The sequence below is a fragment of the Microchirus variegatus genome, assembly GCF_963457635.1.
Source record: "Microchirus variegatus genome assembly, chromosome: 18".
NCBI classification, from domain to species: Eukaryota; Metazoa; Chordata; class Actinopteri; order Pleuronectiformes; family Soleidae; genus Microchirus; species Microchirus variegatus.
Genome location: NC_139819.1, coordinates 9,244,175 through 9,263,893, shown reverse-complemented (window position 1 = coordinate 9,263,893; position 19,719 = coordinate 9,244,175). Strand labels below are relative to the sequence as shown.

The 19,719-nt window shown below is 40.8% G+C and overlaps 2 protein-coding genes across 4 annotated transcripts; one reads left to right on the top strand and one right to left on the bottom strand.

Annotated features, from left to right (window-relative positions):
- Positions 1–91: 91 nt before the first annotated feature.
- rmi1 (RMI1, RecQ mediated genome instability 1, homolog) lies at positions 92–5,917 on the bottom strand (the record flags this gene model as incomplete). Its single annotated transcript, XM_083905156.1, has 8 exons — positions 92–1,208; positions 1,303–1,477; positions 2,122–2,221; positions 2,350–2,473; positions 2,591–2,661; positions 3,723–3,872; positions 4,551–4,661; positions 5,756–5,917. 8 exons carry the CDS (start codon positions 5,915–5,917, stop codon positions 92–94), a joined length of 2,010 nt encoding a protein of 669 aa, XP_083761282.1.
- Positions 5,918–6,848: 931 nt separating this feature from the next.
- Positions 6,849–19,200, top strand: hnrnpk (heterogeneous nuclear ribonucleoprotein K). Of its 3 annotated transcripts, none has more exons than XM_083904589.1 (17): positions 6,849–6,888; positions 7,788–7,861; positions 7,984–8,141; positions 8,617–8,714; positions 8,866–8,922; positions 9,883–9,926; positions 11,402–11,474; positions 11,623–11,736; positions 12,029–12,157; positions 12,420–12,748; positions 13,227–13,274; positions 14,693–14,732; positions 15,526–15,541; positions 15,738–15,770; positions 15,914–15,978; positions 17,133–17,302; positions 18,331–19,200. In XM_083904589.1, the coding sequence occupies exons 3-17, from the start codon at positions 8,087–8,089 to the stop codon at positions 18,359–18,361; spliced, it is 1,302 nt and encodes a 433-aa protein (XP_083760715.1). In that variant the 5' UTR covers positions 6,849–6,888; positions 7,788–7,861; positions 7,984–8,086; the 3' UTR covers positions 18,362–19,200. The 3 variants fall into 3 exon arrangements, with proteins under 3 accessions (XP_083760715.1, XP_083760713.1, XP_083760714.1); XM_083904587.1 differs by having other exon boundaries at positions 15,911–15,978; XM_083904588.1 differs by having other exon boundaries at positions 6,857–6,930; positions 15,911–15,978.
- Positions 19,201–19,719: the final 519 nt, after the last annotated feature.

Below are 19,719 nucleotides of genomic sequence, written 5' to 3'. Positions count from 1 at the left end.
GCCTTTTGTGGCACTGCTGCTGTGTGGTCTTATATTTTATACCATTTAGTTTGCATTTTTAATCAAGAGCAAAGTGAAACTTCCCTGTGTTTTATCTTCTCCTGGCTCTTGCCCTCGTCTCCAGCTCCTGCAGTACTTTCTCACTCACTTGTTCTGCCTTCGTCACAACAGCTTTCCCGCCCTCTGGTTCGACCACAATGGTCATAAGACAACACATGTCCACCAGCCCTTCCTGACATCGCCGCATCCCCGCGTCGAGCTCACCCCTCCGGGCCGGGTCACGCTTCAGAGACGCCTTCTCCGCCACGGAGAAGCCCAGCAGGTCCGTCAAAACCGCATCCGACAGCTCCACGTCCATGTTACTCGTTCCGTCCGATATTGTTGCGCACACACTCCAAGCATTGTTCTTGCTGGCGAGTTTCCCTAGAAGAGTAACAATGAACGCTTTGACGCAGATCTCTGTGGCGCGGGGGTGTGGCTCAGACGCCAGGTCCTCCAGGAGACACAAGTACGTGAAAGGTGGAGAGGTCAGAGTGAGAACAGGAGCTGTGCTGTCACTCTGTGTATCCTTTTTAGCAGACAGTCTGTTGTGATCCGCACTGTTGGAAGTTGGCTCGTGAGGTGCTGTGTGTCCTGTGGTGGGCCCTGAACTGTCTGCTTTGGTCGTGTTCGCTACGTCTCTTCTCGGTCCCTGTGCTCCAGGATGCACTCCAAAGTTTTCTACCTCTTGAAGAAAGCAGTCCATGTCCTCATCCATAAAATCTGTCTCATCGTCGCTTATGACTTGTGGTTCATGTGACGGCTCTGGTGTGGAAGTTGCGGCTGCTAACTGCCCGTTAGCTCCTTTAGTGCTGCCTAAAAGGTCTCTGTTCTGTGCGACAGATCTGGAGTTGCGAGAATCGGAATGCAGCCCTGACAAATGTGCGGTGCTGTCGAAGCTGCTGGGATTCGTCGATGTTCTGGTGTTACTTTCAGATGTGTTTCTGTGACTGACAGACTGCGCAGTAACATTTGCGGTTTGCCGATAAATCACACTACTGTCCAACTCATCCAGGGGAATATCGTCAAAGTCAGGAAAGTCTTCTTCGGCCATGTTGTGGTCTTGGACCACTGCCTGAACCTCGTGGTCAGAACCCTCCTGGGTCACACCACCTCTGGCACTGTGGGTCAAACCACTTCTGTAAGAAGAGTGGGTAGAGGCTTCACTTCTGTAGGACAACAGACAATAATATTGGAGTTAACAGAGCTTTTAAACCAGCTGGTCTTTTCAAAAGCATTATTGGGTTCGTTTAAATCACCCACCTGGATGACGCTGTGGAGACAACACTCCTGACAGAGGAAGTGATGTCACCCAGGGTCCCATAGCCACTGTCTCCAACAGAATCCACCAGAACCCTTTGCACCGCCTCCTCCTGTGCCTCCAGACTGGCCAACAACTCTGCGTCATCAAGGTCCAGGTCTTCCTCGCCAGGGTTAACTAAACAGAAAACCAAAGGAGACATTAGAGCATGGAAATATTGGTGATTATAGCCATAAAAAATTGATTCACAGGGATCTACCTAAGGGGTGTTTGTGGGGTCAGGAGTGCCACGAGATTTTAAACATCAAATTCAAGGATGTTCATGACACAGCACAAGCTTGTTTACGAGACAAAAAGACACGTCTTTATAATGAGATCTAAAGGGCTCTGCAAGGCTTGCAGAAAACAACCAAAAAGAGGAGGAGGTTCGTTGTGTCAACACTTATTAAGCTGAAAATGCCTTAAATTTGCCATTATGACGCCTAAAACATTGGTTGCACAGTAAATTATACTGTTATTCTGACATTTATGAGAACATTTGCTCTGACTTTGTCCAACCAGAGAATCGTTGAAAATCAGGGATTCCCTCAATTGATTCCCAAGTTTTAAGTAATAATAATTAAAGAAATAAAATTAATGAAAAGAAAAAAAAACAATACACATTTACAGACGTTGCCTTTATTATTTTGGCAACCTGAGAATTATAACACAGAGGAACTGTGATATTGTATGTTATTTTGTATCCAAAATAATAAAGAGGGGTCTGACCTACTACAGTTGGATGTGGACCTTTATAAACACATTAGCTCTGGTCTGTATACCTTGTTGTGGTGCTGTTGGTCCCTCGTTTTCGTCCTCCTGCTGCTGCTGATGCTGCTCCGCCACCTCAGCAAGTCCAAGTGTCCGGCACAGCACCCGGCCCTGTCAGAGAAGTAATGTATAAATTTATGATGCAGTGTATACTGCATACAGTCAGGATTAATGCCCTTTGGTCCATGCTAAAAAACAGTAACAATTTAGCTTTTTAACAGAAAACAAAAACAGTTTACCTGTGTATTCCTGTCCACTAGGTCTTCCACCTCACCACCCAGGACTTTGATATTGGACGGCCCCAACAGCAGCATCCCAAGTCGGCAAACCATTTGTCCATGCAACTGCAGCTTTGCGCCAGGCCTGAGAGAGCCACCAGTGTTTAAGAAAACGTACTTATAATGCAAGTAGGAGAGATTTTATTTCTTTTTACATCATTAACAGCAGACATTGCAATTGTTTTACAGATCAATTCTTTACCTGAGGGCTGTGCTGAGTGCAGGGATGGGCTGATACTCCATAGCCTCCAAGCTCTGGACTCCATCCGTTATCTGAGCAACAGAGAGAGAGCGTAAGTGACATTACCTTACAAAACGAAGTCCAACACTATTGCTGCTCTATTATTTTCTAAATGTAGTTCAATCATACCATTAGTTGTTGTTTTTTTTAGCTGCAACATTTAATTGCCGGCCTTTGGCAAACTACGTCTATACATTTTCAAAATCAATCCCATGACTCTTGAAACTGTGACATGCTGAAAATGGTCGAAGAAATTAATATTTTTTGAATAAATGCTCTCGTTTCTAAGCAACACCGGCCCAGCACTATTCTTGAGAAACCTCAGAGCAGCAACAAGTGTAATGCTGAAGACAGCATCTCATATTACAGCAATTTGATTTTTCATATATTCTCATTGCTTGTTCCTATTGACTCAGAGTAGGTCAGGAAGCGAAGCAGAAATCTTCATTATTCGACCCAACAAAACATAGAATTGTATACAGTATTTTTACACTGTATTTATATTACCGCACACTGTCAAGGGAAGTTCATTCATTATGTCAGTAAGTGCTGTAAGAAAACTGTGATCACAAACCTTTTGATAAAAAATAATAATATACCCTACTGTTCAAAAGTTTGGGGTCACCTATACAATTTGTTTTCCATTAATAGTCACACTTTTATTCATCAAAAGAGTTGCAAAATAAATAGAAAATATAGTCAAGCCATTGACAAGATTAGAAATAATGATTTTTAACCAGCAGAACTGTTTTCAGCTGTGCTAACATCATTGCACAGGGGTTTTCAAGGGTTTTCTAATCATCCAATAGCCTTCTAACACGATTAACAAACACAATGTACCATTAGAACACTGGAGAGATGGTTGCTGGAAATGGGCCTCTATACACCTATGTACATATTCCATTAAAAAACAGATGTTTGCAGCAATAACAATGTATAGAGTGTATTTCTGATTCATTTAATGTTATATTCATTGAGAAAAAACATGCTTTTTCTTCAAAAATAAGGACATTTCTAAGTGAGCCCAAACTTTTGAACGGTGGGGTATATAACAATGTTCCGTCACAACGTTTTTGTCATGAACGCCTCTCACCTGCAACAGTAGCATACGTGTTGGTCTGGCTTCCCAAGGCCTCTGGGTGGTCTGCGTGACTGCCGACACATCATCGTTGCCACAGTCTGTGCCCTTCCATTTCTGGAGCTGACCATAAGCAGGCTGACTGACGTCCAGTAATGAGTCAACCTGAAACAGAGCAGGAAAAAAACAACCACAAATTAACTTAAAAATGGTTCATTCAATTATTACATATGTGACGATGCACTCGAAGTACAAAACCATATTTATACCATTCTGTATTTGAGATGCTAGTTATACAGAAGAGAGGAACACGGAGCTTGTGGCTCCCATCATTGTATGTTCAGAACATTTTAATTAAAGTACTCTGGCTCAGGGTCTCCAGCTGAGTTTTTATATTTTCTGTCTAAAGGAAAACTGGAATCCAGGGGTGCTTTGTAATAACATGGTTTCTGACAGCCCTTCACTCATGTCGTTTCCATGAACTGCTCAACGCCCATAACTTTGCTACAACAGCTTTTTTTAAGTGATCATTTTGTGACTTATTTGTGTTTTTCACAGAAATCACACCAAACGTGAAAACGTGATCTATGACAGTAGTAAAAATATTAAAAGATTTCTAAAAACCAATACTACAAAAACATGCAATTAAATATTATAAAATGATGGCACCATTATGCAAACGCAATACATGTGAACTGTTTTTCCTCTTTCCTCTTGCCTGTGTTTTGGTGAAGGTGTAGATATTGTCCTTCACGGCTGATCACACCTGTGGTGCTTCTTCAATATGCACAAATAAACCCAAAAATAATGATTTTTTTGTTTTCTTTTTAATTAAGCCTGTACCTGAACGCAGAAGGTGCCGCTGAGTTCAGTCTTAAGTGCCTCAGCAAGTCTTTGAGGGAGAACAGGACAATCCAGGTCCCTCAGATCCGTCAGCAGCCACTGGTCCAGAGCCTAAATTTACACAAAACACAATGAAGTACGTGACGTTTTAAGCCATTAGCAATGCTGTCATTCACAGCAAGTTTTCCATTTTCCACCATTACACTCACTCGTTTCTGTAAAGCTCCGGTGTGTAACTGTGTGTATATATATATATATATATATATATATATATATATATATATATATATATATATATATACATACATATACATATATGTATACATACATACATATATATATACACATACACACATATATATATATATATTACAACCATATCTCACAACCTTACTCATGTTTCAGAGAGCCAGGGTTCATTCCTTAACCTAAAGTTCTCTTTAAATGCATGTTACACCCCATTCATATGTGAGAAAAATGGGGATGAATTTGCTTCCATTTCCCTTCAACAGCATAGCCGTTATGCCTTTTGCCTTCCCTCCGCCAGTGTTGATGGTAAAATGCATCACTGTGTCACCACAGACACAAAAGCAAAACAATGCAATACTGAGAAACAGTTGTGCGGAGCTGATGATCGGCTCAATCAAAAAAATATGTGAACTAATTTGACAATGGTTTAAATATAATGGACATTTGTTGATATGGATGTGTCATTCATTACAGCGTGAACAGCTCTAGGTCACACCTCAAAGAAATTATTTAGTAAGCAAGGGATTTTCAGGGCACAATGACTCACTGGAGTGACATGAACATGTTTATGTGCATCAATTTATTCACAACATGTTATATTTAGGCTACACTGTGGCGTACTAAAATGCGTCAATAGACAAACACACCCTACAGGACTTCACCACCAAATGAGCTGACACGAGGCAATTTGAATTCAAGCTGTTTATACAATGCATGGAACATGATGACATACAGTATGACAACCAAGATTAGCAGCTGACAAACAGGGGTGAATGTATCATTCGTCAGTAAAAAAAAATACTGATGATAGAGTTCTTAAAAGCTGATACATTTGTCAATTTTAAGCTAAGAAAGAGGCATAAACCACAGCCTGTGACAGTCAGTGTTACTCTGAAGACTGGTTTGACCTAAAAACAAAATCACCCAAAGAGCTAAATTGACTTTAAAGTGCCTACCTGTTGGTTAATTTGCTGCTGTGACAGATGACCTGGCCCACCTGCCTCTTCTTGTAGCCATTCCACACAGGCTTCCAGCCAGGCATAGGGCACCTGGACATGCCAGGAGGTCTGCAGCCAGGCTTGGGTGGCACAAACCACTGCCTGGATCTGAGGGGCCATCCTCTTTTATCCAGGAACACAACTAGTCTGGTTATTTTTTAATGAGCTGCAACCAAAACTTTTCTGACTCCAGCTATTAAATATTGAATTGCATTTATATCTACAATATTTTAAGATTTACTTATTTACAACTGCAAGAGCAAATAAACCCTTGACAGGTTTTGTGACAGCACAATAATTGTCAGATCTCTCCCAAGAAGTGGTCCAGAAATGCTGCATTTAATTGAATTCAATGCACAGCACAGTGCAATCTTATGAGGGCTTAAGGTGGGACACCGTGCTGAGGGGTCTTCTCTCTGGACCACAGAACCCACTTGACAGCTTAATAGAGAATACACACAGACTTGCTTCTGTTGCTTTCCTGTGGGCATATGAGTAAGGCTAAGCCCCGTGTCACTGCGGAGGGTCACGTCTGGAAACTGTGGAGTACAGAGGGAGAGACTTGGAGATTAGTCCAGGCGAGGCAAAATACAAAAAACGGGTCAAAAAGCTTATATTGAAGTGAGAATTGCTGTAATAACAGTTACCGGTGAAGCACGGAGACAGCCTCTGACATGACTGGACTGAAGAAGCAGGCAGCCAAGGCGCCAAAGTTAGACTAACCCAGAATGACTGTATCCGGATATGACGATATAGATGCGATTTTGAGTTATGAATACTAACATTAATGACTGTACGTGTTCTTACAAAAACACAAAACAACACTTGACGACATCATACCTTACAAACGGGAATAACTCGAATATCCGGCGTAACTGTTACAGATTTAACACAAGTCAAGTAGGCGGAAAGAGATGCCGTTCTGTAGCTTTGAAGACGCCCCACTCTTGTGATTGACACCTGCACTAGCCAATAGTGACTCTCGCTCCTTTGCTTTGTTTCCCGCTCAACCAATCAGCACAGTTCATCGCCACTTGAACATTCCAGGTTCGGTAGAGAGGAAAGTGGAAGAGCAAGGTCTTGCGCCGCAGGTTTGTGTTTTGACGACACTATTCCGACTTTTGTGAGCAACAGTACGTATAATGCAGCAGAGTTACACGTTGGTTACCAAAAATAATCGTGTCTTTTATGGTATTTTGTGACTAAGTGTGTGTTTTTGTACTGTGTTGGCTAATTAGTTGGCCTGGCTAGCTCAACTTGTGCTCAAACGAAATTATGGCAACATGGCGAAATTAGCTCGCTGCTAGCTAACGCGACTAAATCGGTTCGTTGTATGAACCAACCGCATACAGTTTATACTCGCTTCATAAACTTGGTGCGTATTAATGTTTTCAGGTCAAATATTCTATGATGCACCTGGTCTTCATTTGGTGGTGTGATGAATATAAACAGGTTCTAGCGAACGCAGTTACCGCCGAGCTACTTAGCTTTTGGTTAGCTAGCACCTAGCATATTCCGGGTTGAGTTAGCATAATGGTGAATCCGGTTACACGTCGGGGTAATGGTTGGATACGAATGCTTTATACAAGTATGCATTAATAAGCTACACTTGGCAGGAATTTGAGTAGTCGCCGTATTCTTTGTCCATCACAGCTGTGTTATGTAAGAGATGTTACTTCGGTTGAAGCTTCCCGATACCACTGATACCAGCAGTCGTAATGTACTTCCTTTATGCCGACATATTTGAATGTCAGTATAAGAAATTATATAGTAATTGTATCTCCTTTCAGATTATGGTGTGTTTCTATTCATGTTTGATACAAGGGTGCCCAGTTTGTAATTCATTATTTTAGCGAGTATTTTAATGTATGTGTCCCCTCCGTATACACGTAGAACATGGCACAATGTTAGAGACCGTGCGCATGTTACTCGGCTGCCTCAGTTTTTGCATGTTGTGTTTCAGTGTTTTATGCAGCCTCTCCCCTTTCAGGTCGAAGCAGCTGTTTGGTTCTTGCGTGTTTAGTACCGCCTACCAACACGCCCTTGTCCTTGCAATAAATATCGGTGAGTGCCGTTTTTCGACCAGTTTTTATCACCCTTTCAGTTTGGGTCTTTGAGTAACCGAACCTCCAGGACACGGTGTGTATTATCCAATTTATTCTTCTCCTTTCTTACAATGCTGTCAGACTACCAGAGCTCACAGGGGCCAGCTTCGTGCCTGTCTACATCTGCTGTTGCCAGTTCTCTGTGCCGAGGTGCCCTGCCCATCTCTTCTACTCCAAGAAGACCATGGACACAGACATTGAACAGCTCGACGATTCATTTAGCAACAATGAATCTAACGGTATAGCACACTCAAGATTTTTGATAATATTGTCATGTTAACAGGTTGGATGAATTTGTGAAATGTTGTGAATGGGCAGCAGTGGCAGGCTTGCTGTTTCTGATTAGTTACTGTCCTGATTTTAGAGTTATCTAAGATGTATAACATTTTCAATTGTCTGTGCAGCAGTTGAGCCTAATATATATAATTTTTGCAAGCCACTTTTTGTGTCCAGTAAAAGCAATTGTTAGGAGAAAAATACAGGTGCAGATACAAGGTGACTGTGCATGTCAGGAAAGGAAGGTTTAATGTAAACTCGTCACATGAATACAACTGAAACCTTTTGCTCTAGCATACGTTGAAAATGTTACAATGCTCGTTTTGTTATGTGGCAGAAAACAACCTGAAAATGTTATGTAGTTTTTTAGTTTAATATTTTCTTGTGGAAGGCTGTGTGCAGGTTGAAGATTGTGTTTTTTTTATCTCCCCATGTCAGGTAAGCGCCCTGCTGAGGATGCAGATGAGCAGAAATCCTTCAAGCGCTCCAGGAATTCGGAGGAGATGGTTGAACTTCGCATCCTTCTGCAGAGCAAAGTAAATCAGCTTCTCTTTCAAAAAAAAATCTAAATTTTCTTATTTTTTGGGTATTTGTAGTCATTGTGCTTTTTCTGATATTAGTAGTATATTCTCCCGTCTTGTCTGTCTTCAGCGTTTTCAGTTTTTTAAGTATTCTCTTTATCCCCAGAATGCAGGAGCAGTAATTGGAAAGGGTGGAAAAAACATCAAAGCCCTGCGTACAGACGTGAGTACTTACTTATTTACCAGGAGTTTTTATTTTGTTGAGAACATTTATTTTGTTCTTTTACGTTACCCTTCACTCGTTAAGTCCATCAAACCTACCCAGCCTTTACAATATGACAGGTATTGTTTTTATAACAAATCTTTACTCAGTGATAAATGATTAAAAGTTGTTTTGGGTATTTGGCATCTTATGTGTAAACAAGGGATGTGGTTAGCTGATGCCTGTGTTGATATTAGCCTTCTGCTCATGAGATGATCTAAACAGCCCCTTGTGGTTGGTTTCATGATTTTCTTGTCATATGAACATCATGCGATGGCCTCAGCTAATCTTGACCCTCGCGCAAAAGTCCAAATTTATGTCCATTTGTTTCGCGATAATGATAATTTATTGTAGCAGTCCTGTTGTGGCAACACTCATTCTCTTTTTAAGTTAAATTTAATGGCACAATGCAGTGTCTGAGTTCACCCGCAGCAAAAAATAATTTTTGAGAGTTAAGAAAACCTGGCCACCTCTTACTTGATAGTGTGCCACTTTCTCTAGCCCTCCACATTTTGTTCTACCTCCCCCTCCCCCTTTATCATTGTCTCTGGTCTATTCCCCAAGTTTGAACTCTTCATGTTTTTATTATGCCATTACCCATTTCCAATGTCACATTTTCTCCTGTTCTCTCTTTGACAAACTAATCTCTGAGAGAAACAAATTAAAATTCACATTTGAACAGTGTAGAGCCTGTATATTAAAAATGTATTCCTCTTCCCTCTCCCTTGTTTTTTATTTTACTGTTGACTTTTTTGCCCACTTCCTCCTCTGTTGCCCATGTTCTGGATGGCCCCTCCTGCGCCCGCCCACCTGACACCCTGGTTGGCCCTGCCCATAATCGTGCCCTGTCCCTAAATGGGCGCCTTACTTGATTGACATCTGTGCTCGAATGGCCCTGGCCCCTGCCCATGCCACGCCCAGTACAATGCCAGTGTGTCAGTCCCAGACAGCAGTGGGCCTGAGCGGTATGTCCCAAAGCTCCTCCCTCTCACTGCCTGACTACAGGTCAAACAAAAAAGAAGAAATGAATAATAAATAATCATCCTGCCTCTGTCAAGTCATTGTATTTTAACCTACCTGTCCTCAGTGTTGTAGCCTAAAGTCAAAATGTTTAAATGCGTTAATGTCCAAGTCTTCCTGTTGAGCCTGTGAAAATCATCATTTTATATGAGTTCTTAAAGTCGCATCAACGTAGAATCATAGGGAGGTGTTGTCAGGATTTTTCCACTATTTGCCACTGTCTTTTTAAATCTTTGCAGCAATCTATGCATTATATAATTTTTAATGAATTTCTTGGTTGTCTTTTCCCTTTTATCTTTCACATTTTCAACCCCATACCCCTCAGAGTGGATAAACTGGTGTTTTGTTTTGTTTGTTTAGTCTCATAATCCTATTTCTGCTTCTCAAACCATTCATTCCATTCTTTCCTTGTGATGTCCTCATTGTATTGACATACTAGATTGTTGTTCCATTCTGAAACACATAAGGCAAGCAAGGATTCAAGTCTTGTGTGTGTGTTATCTCCTTTTCTCTCTCCTCCTTCATCTGAACTTGTTTTTATCTGCTAGAGCTATTGAAAGTACTGATTATACCCCCCCCCCATCCTCTGCATTTTTTGGGGTTTTATGTTTGTCTGCTCTTCAGTCCCTTCAAAAATCATCAACTCAAGTGGTGGCAAACTTCATTTTTATGGTGTAATCTGCCACTCTTCCTCAGCCGTCTGCCATTCTGCTTCCATGTACAATTGTGCCTAAGTTCTCTTGATCAGTAAATTCATTTTTTTTAATTTCATTACGTCGCTGGGTGGATGCAAACAACAAAACTTTATTTCTAATATTTTTGGCCATATTGTGTTTTAAGTGGGGCCATAAACAAATTACAAAAAAAAGAAATAGTTAATTCGTTCTATCATGTCCAATCATCCAAATTGTGTTTAGAACCTTATTTTTGAGTCTTTGTAGTCAGTGTTTGTAGTGTGCATCCATCAAACAATGCTTTAGATTTGGAAAGTTCTCTTTGGCACGATTGGTGCCAGTTGCTGCCTGGGCTTTTTCAGATGTCGCCTCCCCTGTGTTGCCCCTTCAGTGGTCACCAATAGCAGTTGCTTTTGTTTGGGTTCCTTGTAATTTTCTCTTTCTTTCTCTGAAGAAACATGCTTTCATTGTATTGTTTGGATGCCAGATTTTTTCCAGTTACAGCTTTGATATTTACCATTTTACCTAGAATTTGAACGTAAAGACCTGACTGCAGCAAATGATTTAGATTTGTTAGTCTCAGGCCAGGGTTGACCAAATGGGGTTTCTTTGTTTTATCAATGGCAAAGTGGATGTCATAAATTCTCTGATCTGAATGTTGTTTCCTTCTTCTTGGTATGCCTTGTTGGCACCCACGCCCACCCTTTTTGCGTGGCTCTTCTGTCATTGGTGGGTGAAATATGAAGCATCCTGAGCATCAGTGCCGACATCGAGACAGTTGGAGAAATCCTGCTCAAGATTATCCCAACACTGGAAGAGGTGCGAACATAGTTATTTCTTTTTTTTTTCAGTAGCATTAAGCTATGTCTTTGTCTTTGTTCAAAGCCTGTGCTAATTACATTTTTTAGATTATTATTTTCCAGTGAAATAAAATGTAGTAGAATTAACATGTTAATTACCCCCTCAGTACCAGCAGTACAATGGTATGGATTTTGACTGTGAGCTGCGCCTGCTGATCCACCAGAGCCTTGCTGGCTCAATCATCGGGGTGAAGGGAGCCAAGATCAAGGAGCTCCGGGAGGTATGTGGATACAAGGAAACTGGGTCTTATTTGCAATTGAATTTGTGTGAAAGCACTGTACAGACAGAATTGTAAGTAATGTTCAGAGCCTGTTCTCACATAGCACTGCAAGTCGCCCTATACAGGAAATAATTTTTTCCTGGCTGCCTTTTAAGTGTAGTCTTCTATTGAATTGTTATTCTCCTGGGTCAAATTGTGATTTGTTGTACGCTAGGCTTATTTAATTTCTACAGTGCTATCAGTTGATTTAGCCTTTCACATTTTCTGTACCTGCATATGTGACTTTTTCTAGAACACAAAAACCAGCATCAAGCTGTTCCAGGAGTGCTGTCCTCAGTCGACAGACCGCGTTGTGCTGGTTGGTGGTAAAACTGAAAGAGTGGTGGAGTGCATCAAGACTATGCTGGAGCTCATCGCTGAAGTAAGAGTCTTTCATGGTGTTGGGGAGGCCTTTTTGTGAATATGCTAGACTTACAAGTCGTGTAGAAATATCTTGATGACTGAATATAAATATATAATTTTAAGCATTGCGCATATGTCAAAATAGTTAATGCCCCTTGAGATTTTTTAAATATGCAGGAATAACCTTGTTGCTAGTAACTGCACATTTAGTTCTTTGCACATTCATGTGCTTATAAATAATGTAAAACCCCTAAGAGCAAATATATTCTCTCCTTTTTCAGGCTCCCATTAAGGGCCGTGCACAACCCTACGACCCCAACTTCTACGACGAAACGTATGAATATGGCGGATTCACCATGATGTTTGAAGAGAGGGGGAGTGGCCGTAGACTTATGGGAGGGTTCCCCATGCGTGGTGGAAGGTCCAGTGGTGGAGACCATGGGTTCGACAGAATGTCCTCTAGCAGAGGGGTACGTGGACCCATGCCACCTTCTCGCCGGGATTACGAAGAAATGAGCCCCCGTCGCGGTCCTCCACCCCACCCAAGTCGAGTCAGCAGGGGGAGTAGCCGTGGACGCAATATGTCCATGGGACACCCACACAGAGGAGGGTAAGAGACGGAAGACGTGCTAGGCTTCTCTGTTGCTCTGCTTTTTATCTCATGCATAAACATTACTCCTGTCATAAATCATTAATGTAGTTTGTCAAATTACAATGAGAATATTGCAAATGTTATTTGTTTTACTGAATACTTGTGCTAAATTACTGCAAGTTCCTGCTTATCTTTTTGAAGTTGACTTCTACTACTTCGGTTAACCTATTGAGTTTAAAGTGTACAAAGCTGTACATATGCAAAGCTTTATGCCTCTTCAGTTGCATATTTTCATTTTCAGTGAGATTCTTAACATATTGTAATACATTTTTACATGTCTAGTGAGCATAATAATGAGTACAATTTTAGTCCAATATGTAACTATGCAGCACCCTCCTAGAAATGATTTGTTTTCATGGTTATCATTCCATTAATTGTATGTGCTCATCATTGTATGTCTGGGTGTGTCTCTTTCCCATTTCCATCTTGCCCACAGAGATGATCGTTACTATGACTCGTACCGTGGCTCAGATGAAAGGTCAACGTAAGTTTCTGTCCCAAACCTGTTTTAACCTACCTAACTTATCTTAACAGGGATACTTTGACATTACGATATGCTATTTACTATTACTTGTCACAGTACAAGTCCTCTATGATAAATTATTGGTACCTAAATTGTGCTTCCTCTGAGCAAGCATTTTTAACCCTTGGTTCTTTGACTGAAATCAATAATTTACTAGTGTGATCAGTGTGTGCAAGTTATATATGTTGAGGTATCCCTACATATCCTAGATTTCCATTCAGCACTACTTTACCTTTGCAGTTTTTCATATGTGGCTGGTTATTCACTCCTCCTTATAGCTCATGTTAGACTTCCTTACAACCTTCCCTCCTATCACATCCCTAACCTGTGATACTAATTACTGCTTTGCAGATATCTGTTCGCAAATGCACTCAACTTATTTGGAGTGTGGTGTTCATAACTACAATAATGTTTTATGGCGTTCTCTTTCCTGTTTTGATAACCCACCCAGATCTGCTTTTCACTCTTACTGTTTTCCAGTTTAGGTCGTGCTAATCAGTTATCTTGGACTCACTTTTGCGGTCAAAGGTCACTGACCTGACAAAACGCATTTTTGTCCATAAGTCAAAAATCCACGTGCTGTAATTAGGAGATGATCAAATATAAAATGAGCCAAACATATTTTGTATATGTTATTTAGTGCCATAATTTAAGAACGGAATGAAAATATTTTCTACCACCATAAGAGTAGCACCTGCTTGTTGCCCTTTGAATGAAGGAAGAAATAGATGCATGACCCGTCTTGTGTTCTCAACTATTTTACTAGGCGTTTAAAAATAATTTCTTAAGAATGAATCTGTGCATGTCACAAAATCATAATGTATAACCCAGCCGTAGTTTGCTGTCCACATGCATAGTGGGAAAAAAAGGAAATCAGACTATATTAGGCCTGATGTCTGGCAAAATATGTACATTTGTATATATTCTCAATTAGTATGCGTAGTACATCATTGTTACAAGTGATATGACATCAACATTTGTCTATAATTCCTTTAGGAACAATAAGAATACCAAGTAAACCACAAGATATTTCCTAAGCTAATTCCATCTTGTGAACTCAGTTTTGAGGGGGGAGAAGCAGCCGTCCTTGGCTCTGATCATCATCACCACCACCTGTCACTCCTCTCACCATAACACTGTCAGAGCTGTTCCTGTTACTGTGTGGGAAGATGGCTGAGAGGAAATGTGTTTATACTGTAATCTTGCTCAGCATGTGTGTGCAGTTTGACCTAGACCAGAAAATTTCTTTGGAACATTGCCAAGCATTTTTTTTGTCTCTAAACAAAATTGTGTTTCTCTCCATCCCCACCCACATCTTTCTTTCTCTCCATCGCTGCCTCTCAACCATCTACTGTCCTGTGTGGCTGTTTCGTCACCAGTGACAGAAGAAGCAGACCGGATCGCTATAGCGATAGCATGGTTAGTGACCCTTTGCTGAGTACATGCACCTTTTTGGTACTAGCTTCTTTTTGAACAGCAGCAGGTTAGCACAGGGTTTTGTTCTAGCTCTATGTAATATGCTCTGATTGGGTTTTTTTTTGTCGATATGATAATGGTAGTTTATTGAAAATACAAACATGATTGTCATTCATGTATGTGCACATCGTGCACTCTCATCTGAGGCCAGGCTATACATCCAAGCCAGGCTTGGCATGGCATAAGCCATCCCACCAAATGACCATAATCACCACAGCCGGAGACACCCCATAATAATCAGCTATAATTGCCCTCTTACTGTGTACTTTTCATGGTCAGCCTGTGTTTCCTGCAAAGACTGGGAGGATGTTGGGGGTGGGGGTAGCCATAGTTGGTTGCTAGGCAATAATAACGCTTTGTTGACAGACTGGAAGGTCTCGCTCTACCTCGCACTCTCTCTCCCTCTCTGAGAGCTGGCAGGATACTGCCTGTTGTTGCTCGGCAACAGCTTTTTGAATTGCCTGTTGCCCTGGTGACAGCAGCAGCTGAATAGCAGGTGAAAATGGGGGCTGACGGAGATGCAAGTAGAGACGGGAAAGGGGGATGGAGGAGGTGGAGTCTAGCTTATGGATGAAAACTGGGTGGCTTTTAGTTTTGTCTACTCCATGGATAAGGCTGGTGCATGATCTATACCTTCACACTTCCAACCCACCATCCATTCGTCTCGGATCTGTAGGAAAATGAAAGGAATCGGCCCCACTGAACGTAACATGTCTGTATTTCTGTTTTTTTACAGAGTGGAGGAGGATATGGTATGTGTTCAACCTTACCTTTTTATGGACTTAATAAAGATGGTACTTCAGTGTTGTTTCTGTGGCTTAAAGAATAGGCAGAGTGCCAACCCTCAGTCATCCTGCAGTGTCAACGATTTTGCTAGGATGTGATGTTTATGGATACAATTATCTTGAATTAACTTGTCAGTTTTGTCTGTTGCTTCTTCTATGCTAGATAACAATTCCTCCTGGGATAACTACCATTCAGGTAAGTTTTGACACATGATCTGAATGATCAAAAATGGCAATGTGGGCAGCAAAGAATTTATTTTTCATGCTCCACTTGTAGTTTTTCTGTCTTCCACTGCTCATCTGTATTTGTCTTCTCCTTTTCTTCCTCGGCATCAGCAGGACGTAGCTCCTATAGTGACATGGGAGGGCCTGTCATCACCACACAAGTGACGATCCCCAAAGATGTGAGTAAATGACAGCAACCTTGATTGTGATCTTTAGTTTTGAATGCTTAAAGTTAAGTATTACATACCAGGTGTGCAGACCTATGTTACCTTCTATATTAGTTTTACCATGTACACACACTGTAACAGAGTTATTGTAGTCTTTAACTTACCTCTTTTCTCGGAAGATACACAGATATTTAAAGCTAATCTTAATTCTACTTGAAAGCAATGCCAAATTAGCTGACACTTTAGCTAATGGGCAAACTGAGGGCAGGAGATGTAAATATAGACACTGAGTATTACTGATATTATGTTTCAACAGCAAAATATGTGCAGATCTAAAAGGATGGGGTGACTAAGTTTTTCCAAGATGACCATAGAAAGATTATCCTTAAGCCATTTGCAAATGCTTACACACCTCAGTGATGCAAGATACTCACTTGACCTGTTATGAGACTCGGTCCACACCGTGCACTAATCAACCACCCAAACAGACCTGACCTGCAGAACATGAGCTCTCTGCTTCTTTTCATACGCCTAGGACTCTACACATGTATGATGCATCCTCCAGGTCTTAACAATGAATGTTTACAGTATAGCATCCAATCTGTGCAAATCTATTCTTTTTATGGGCTCCAAACCTGAACCAAATTATGAATCCCAATCTGTATCCAGATAAACTCCAAATTGTATAATATCTTCTTTTGGTCATTATCAACTTCACCAGAAAATGTCTTTAAAGTCGGTCTATTACTTTTTGTGTCTGTCGTTTCTCCCATCTATCGTTCTACACGCGTGTATGTTTGGGTTGTGTTTACCCACAGTACTCTGCCTTGTAGTCCACTTCCTGCATTTGGTTCACTTGAAGAAAACGCAGACCTACGTTTCTGCGCATCAGAGTATGGTTGTGCAGTCACACCTCCCCAAATGAAGACTTTTCAAGCAAATGAACTAGGTTTCGATTAAGAAGGGCTGGTGTGACTGCACCCTTAAACTCAAGCAGCCTCCACTCCAGCTCATGAAGCCTTTTTGCAACTTTTGGAAAAGTGTAAATCTTTGACGATGTCTTACATTTCACATTACACTTTCGGATATGTAACCACAAGGCATGAAAAAGCATTTGACCAGTGGGATCATCTTCAGCTTTGTCTCATTCTCTCCTTCACCAACAGCTGGCTGGGTCTATTATTGGTAAGGGAGGTCAGCGGATCAAACAGATCCGCCACGAGTCCGGCGCCTCCATCAAAATCGATGAGCCTCTGGAAGGTTCCGAGGACCGAATCATCACCATTTCTGGCACGCAGGATCAGATCCAGAATGCCCAGTACCTTCTACAGAACAGGCATGTTCACTCACAGACTCCTAGAAATTCTTGATTCATTTTTGTAGTTGTAGCTGAACAATTGTTTTACTTTGTCATATGAAAGCCTATAAGAACCCCTGTGGGCCTACAACTTGGCCTGAGTTTATGTCAGAGTTTCAAAATGTGCATGCTTTCTTAAAATGTTTTCTTTTAACTGACTATTTCACGGGCATTGATAGAATAAGTAGACTTAAAGATTGTCTAATGTGTCTTTAGACCACATCCTCATACAACTTAACTCATCTGTTAGGTTAAACTTTCTGCTGCCTGCTGATTTTTCTCTAAACTAACCCCTTCCTTTCTTCCCCATGCAACTTGAAACTTGTTCCTTGAAACCTTCCTCTTACATGAAATGGTTATGATGGGGTAGACAAACAGTGTATAGTTCTTGTATAACACTTAAAAGGACAAAACAATTGGCACTTCTCAACTGAATATGACGAACACAAAAGTCTACTTTCCATCTAAACCATTTCACTGTCAAGCAGGGAGTGGATTGATTCTTCCCCTGGCTGCTGCTGTGTGGAAGACTAGTGATTTTGTTGTTTTTAGTTAGATCAACCGACAACAAATCACAGTCTGCCAAATAGCATAGGCTCCTCCTCTTCTGTCTCCCTTGGCAACCAGTAAGCACGTATAATATACACTTTGCTAAAACATCTGTTGACCTGCCGTCGCTGTCTCATCACTAGTGTAGTGTTGCCATGGTAACTAACACCTGCCTCCCTCTTTGCTTCTCTCCTCCCCCCGTCAGTGTTCTGCTCCTGCTTGGGCAAAAGGGCTAACCACACCCCACTCTCTCCCTCCTCCCTCTTCTTCCTCTTCATCATCCTTGTTTGCCTTCAACCACTTATGTCACCCTTCTTCTCTGCCCATCTTCACGTGATGTTTATATCACTGTCGCCTCCTCATTTTTCCTCCCACAGCTTTGAATTTACTCCATCATTGACTTGTGAATTGCAATTGTCCCTCTTGTTTTTATTTATTTCTTGCTCTTTGTATTTCAGTGTGAAGCAGTACTCTGGTCATATGCTGTAAATCCAGGAGACTCAGATTGAAGCAGACCCAGATTGCCCCTTACCCCTAAACTATCTGCCCCCGTCTGTCACATCAGACTATTATTCTGGTTCATGGATGTCATTTGTTTTGTGTTTTTTTTTTTAGTTTAATATTATTTTTGTAATTTTTTTTTTCCTGACGAAATGTCCCAACATTCCTGTGCGTATAAAATGTAGGTGTTCTGCATTTTTAGTAGCCCATTAGTTTGTCAGATCCTTTTTTTTATATATAAACTCACATCTGTCAAAATATTCTTAATCTCTTGATAGACAAAAATAAGCAACCTTTATTTTTCGATGGTCTTGTTTTTTATGACGTCTTATGTGTTTGTGTCTCTGGTTCCAGTCTGTCCTGTGGGTGAGTGAGTATGTCGGCACGTTTGGGTTTGTCTGTTTTTATATAGGCCCCTGTACACACAGTTGTACCATATTACCACTCTGTGCAACTTTCAGAATGTAAACTACATTTGTTTTCGCATTGACCGATTAATAGTTTTTTTTCTTCTTCTTCTTTCTGACGAGATGTGTAAATTTTACCCTTATGAATGGATTATGGGATGTTTAATTTGAGATACTTGTACACAACAGTTACAGGACAGTGACGCATTTCTTTTTTAAAATATTCATAGTTGTGTGTGATTTAAAATATTCTAATTGGTTGAGACTTCTTCACAAGTGGACAGGAGTAGCTCGGAATGATTAATATACAAATGATACGGAACTCAACTCTTTTGTCCCCCCCTTCAAATTCCCTGTGCTCTGTGCTTGTTTGCGCTCCATGCTGTAGACTTCACTCTCTGAAATTGTAAAATGAATAAAGATGCCACTTTTTACTGAAACACGGTTGAGTTTTTTGCAGTTGGATCAGTTTTCTCTGGGATAAATTTTGATGTGATCGTCTTGGCTGGCACTTTTTTTTAACCTGCACATAAGAGACATGGAAGCATTTGGGCTAACAAACTTACTTTCCAGAAACATGAAATCACTAACAAACTGATGTCCTGTTTTGATATGATTACTTTTAATTAAATATTTACTCATTTCAAAACAAACATGAAAAGCATCTTCCAAACAGAGTAGAGATCTATAGATGCTAGCCGTTTGACACCTTTGCATACTCTGTTGAAGGGATTTATTTGCCCAGGGACTACAGATGAAATTTAGCTAGTAGCTAATTCTGGTAAGGCTGAGAGCCTTGCATTGTCCCTGTTAAATAAACAAATCAATACATTTAATTATAAATGTAAATGTAATCCATGTTTTTCTTTTCCCTGTTGCAACTGCAACATATGCCCAAACTATAATCAATTTTGTCATCAGTTAACATCAAATCCAGCA

Coding starts and splice junctions, on each gene's coding strand:
- hnrnpk (XM_083904587.1), top strand. CDS start 8,087: ATGGACACAGACATTGAACAGCTCGACGATTCATTTAGCAACAATGAA. Junction 11,737..12,028: donor AGATCAAGGAGCTCCGGGAG/GTATGTGGATAC, acceptor GACTTTTTCTAG/AACACAAAAACCAGCATCAA. Junction 15,771..15,910: donor CTGGGATAACTACCATTCAG/GTAAGTTTTGAC, acceptor CCTCGGCATCAG/CAGGACGTAGCTCCTATAGT.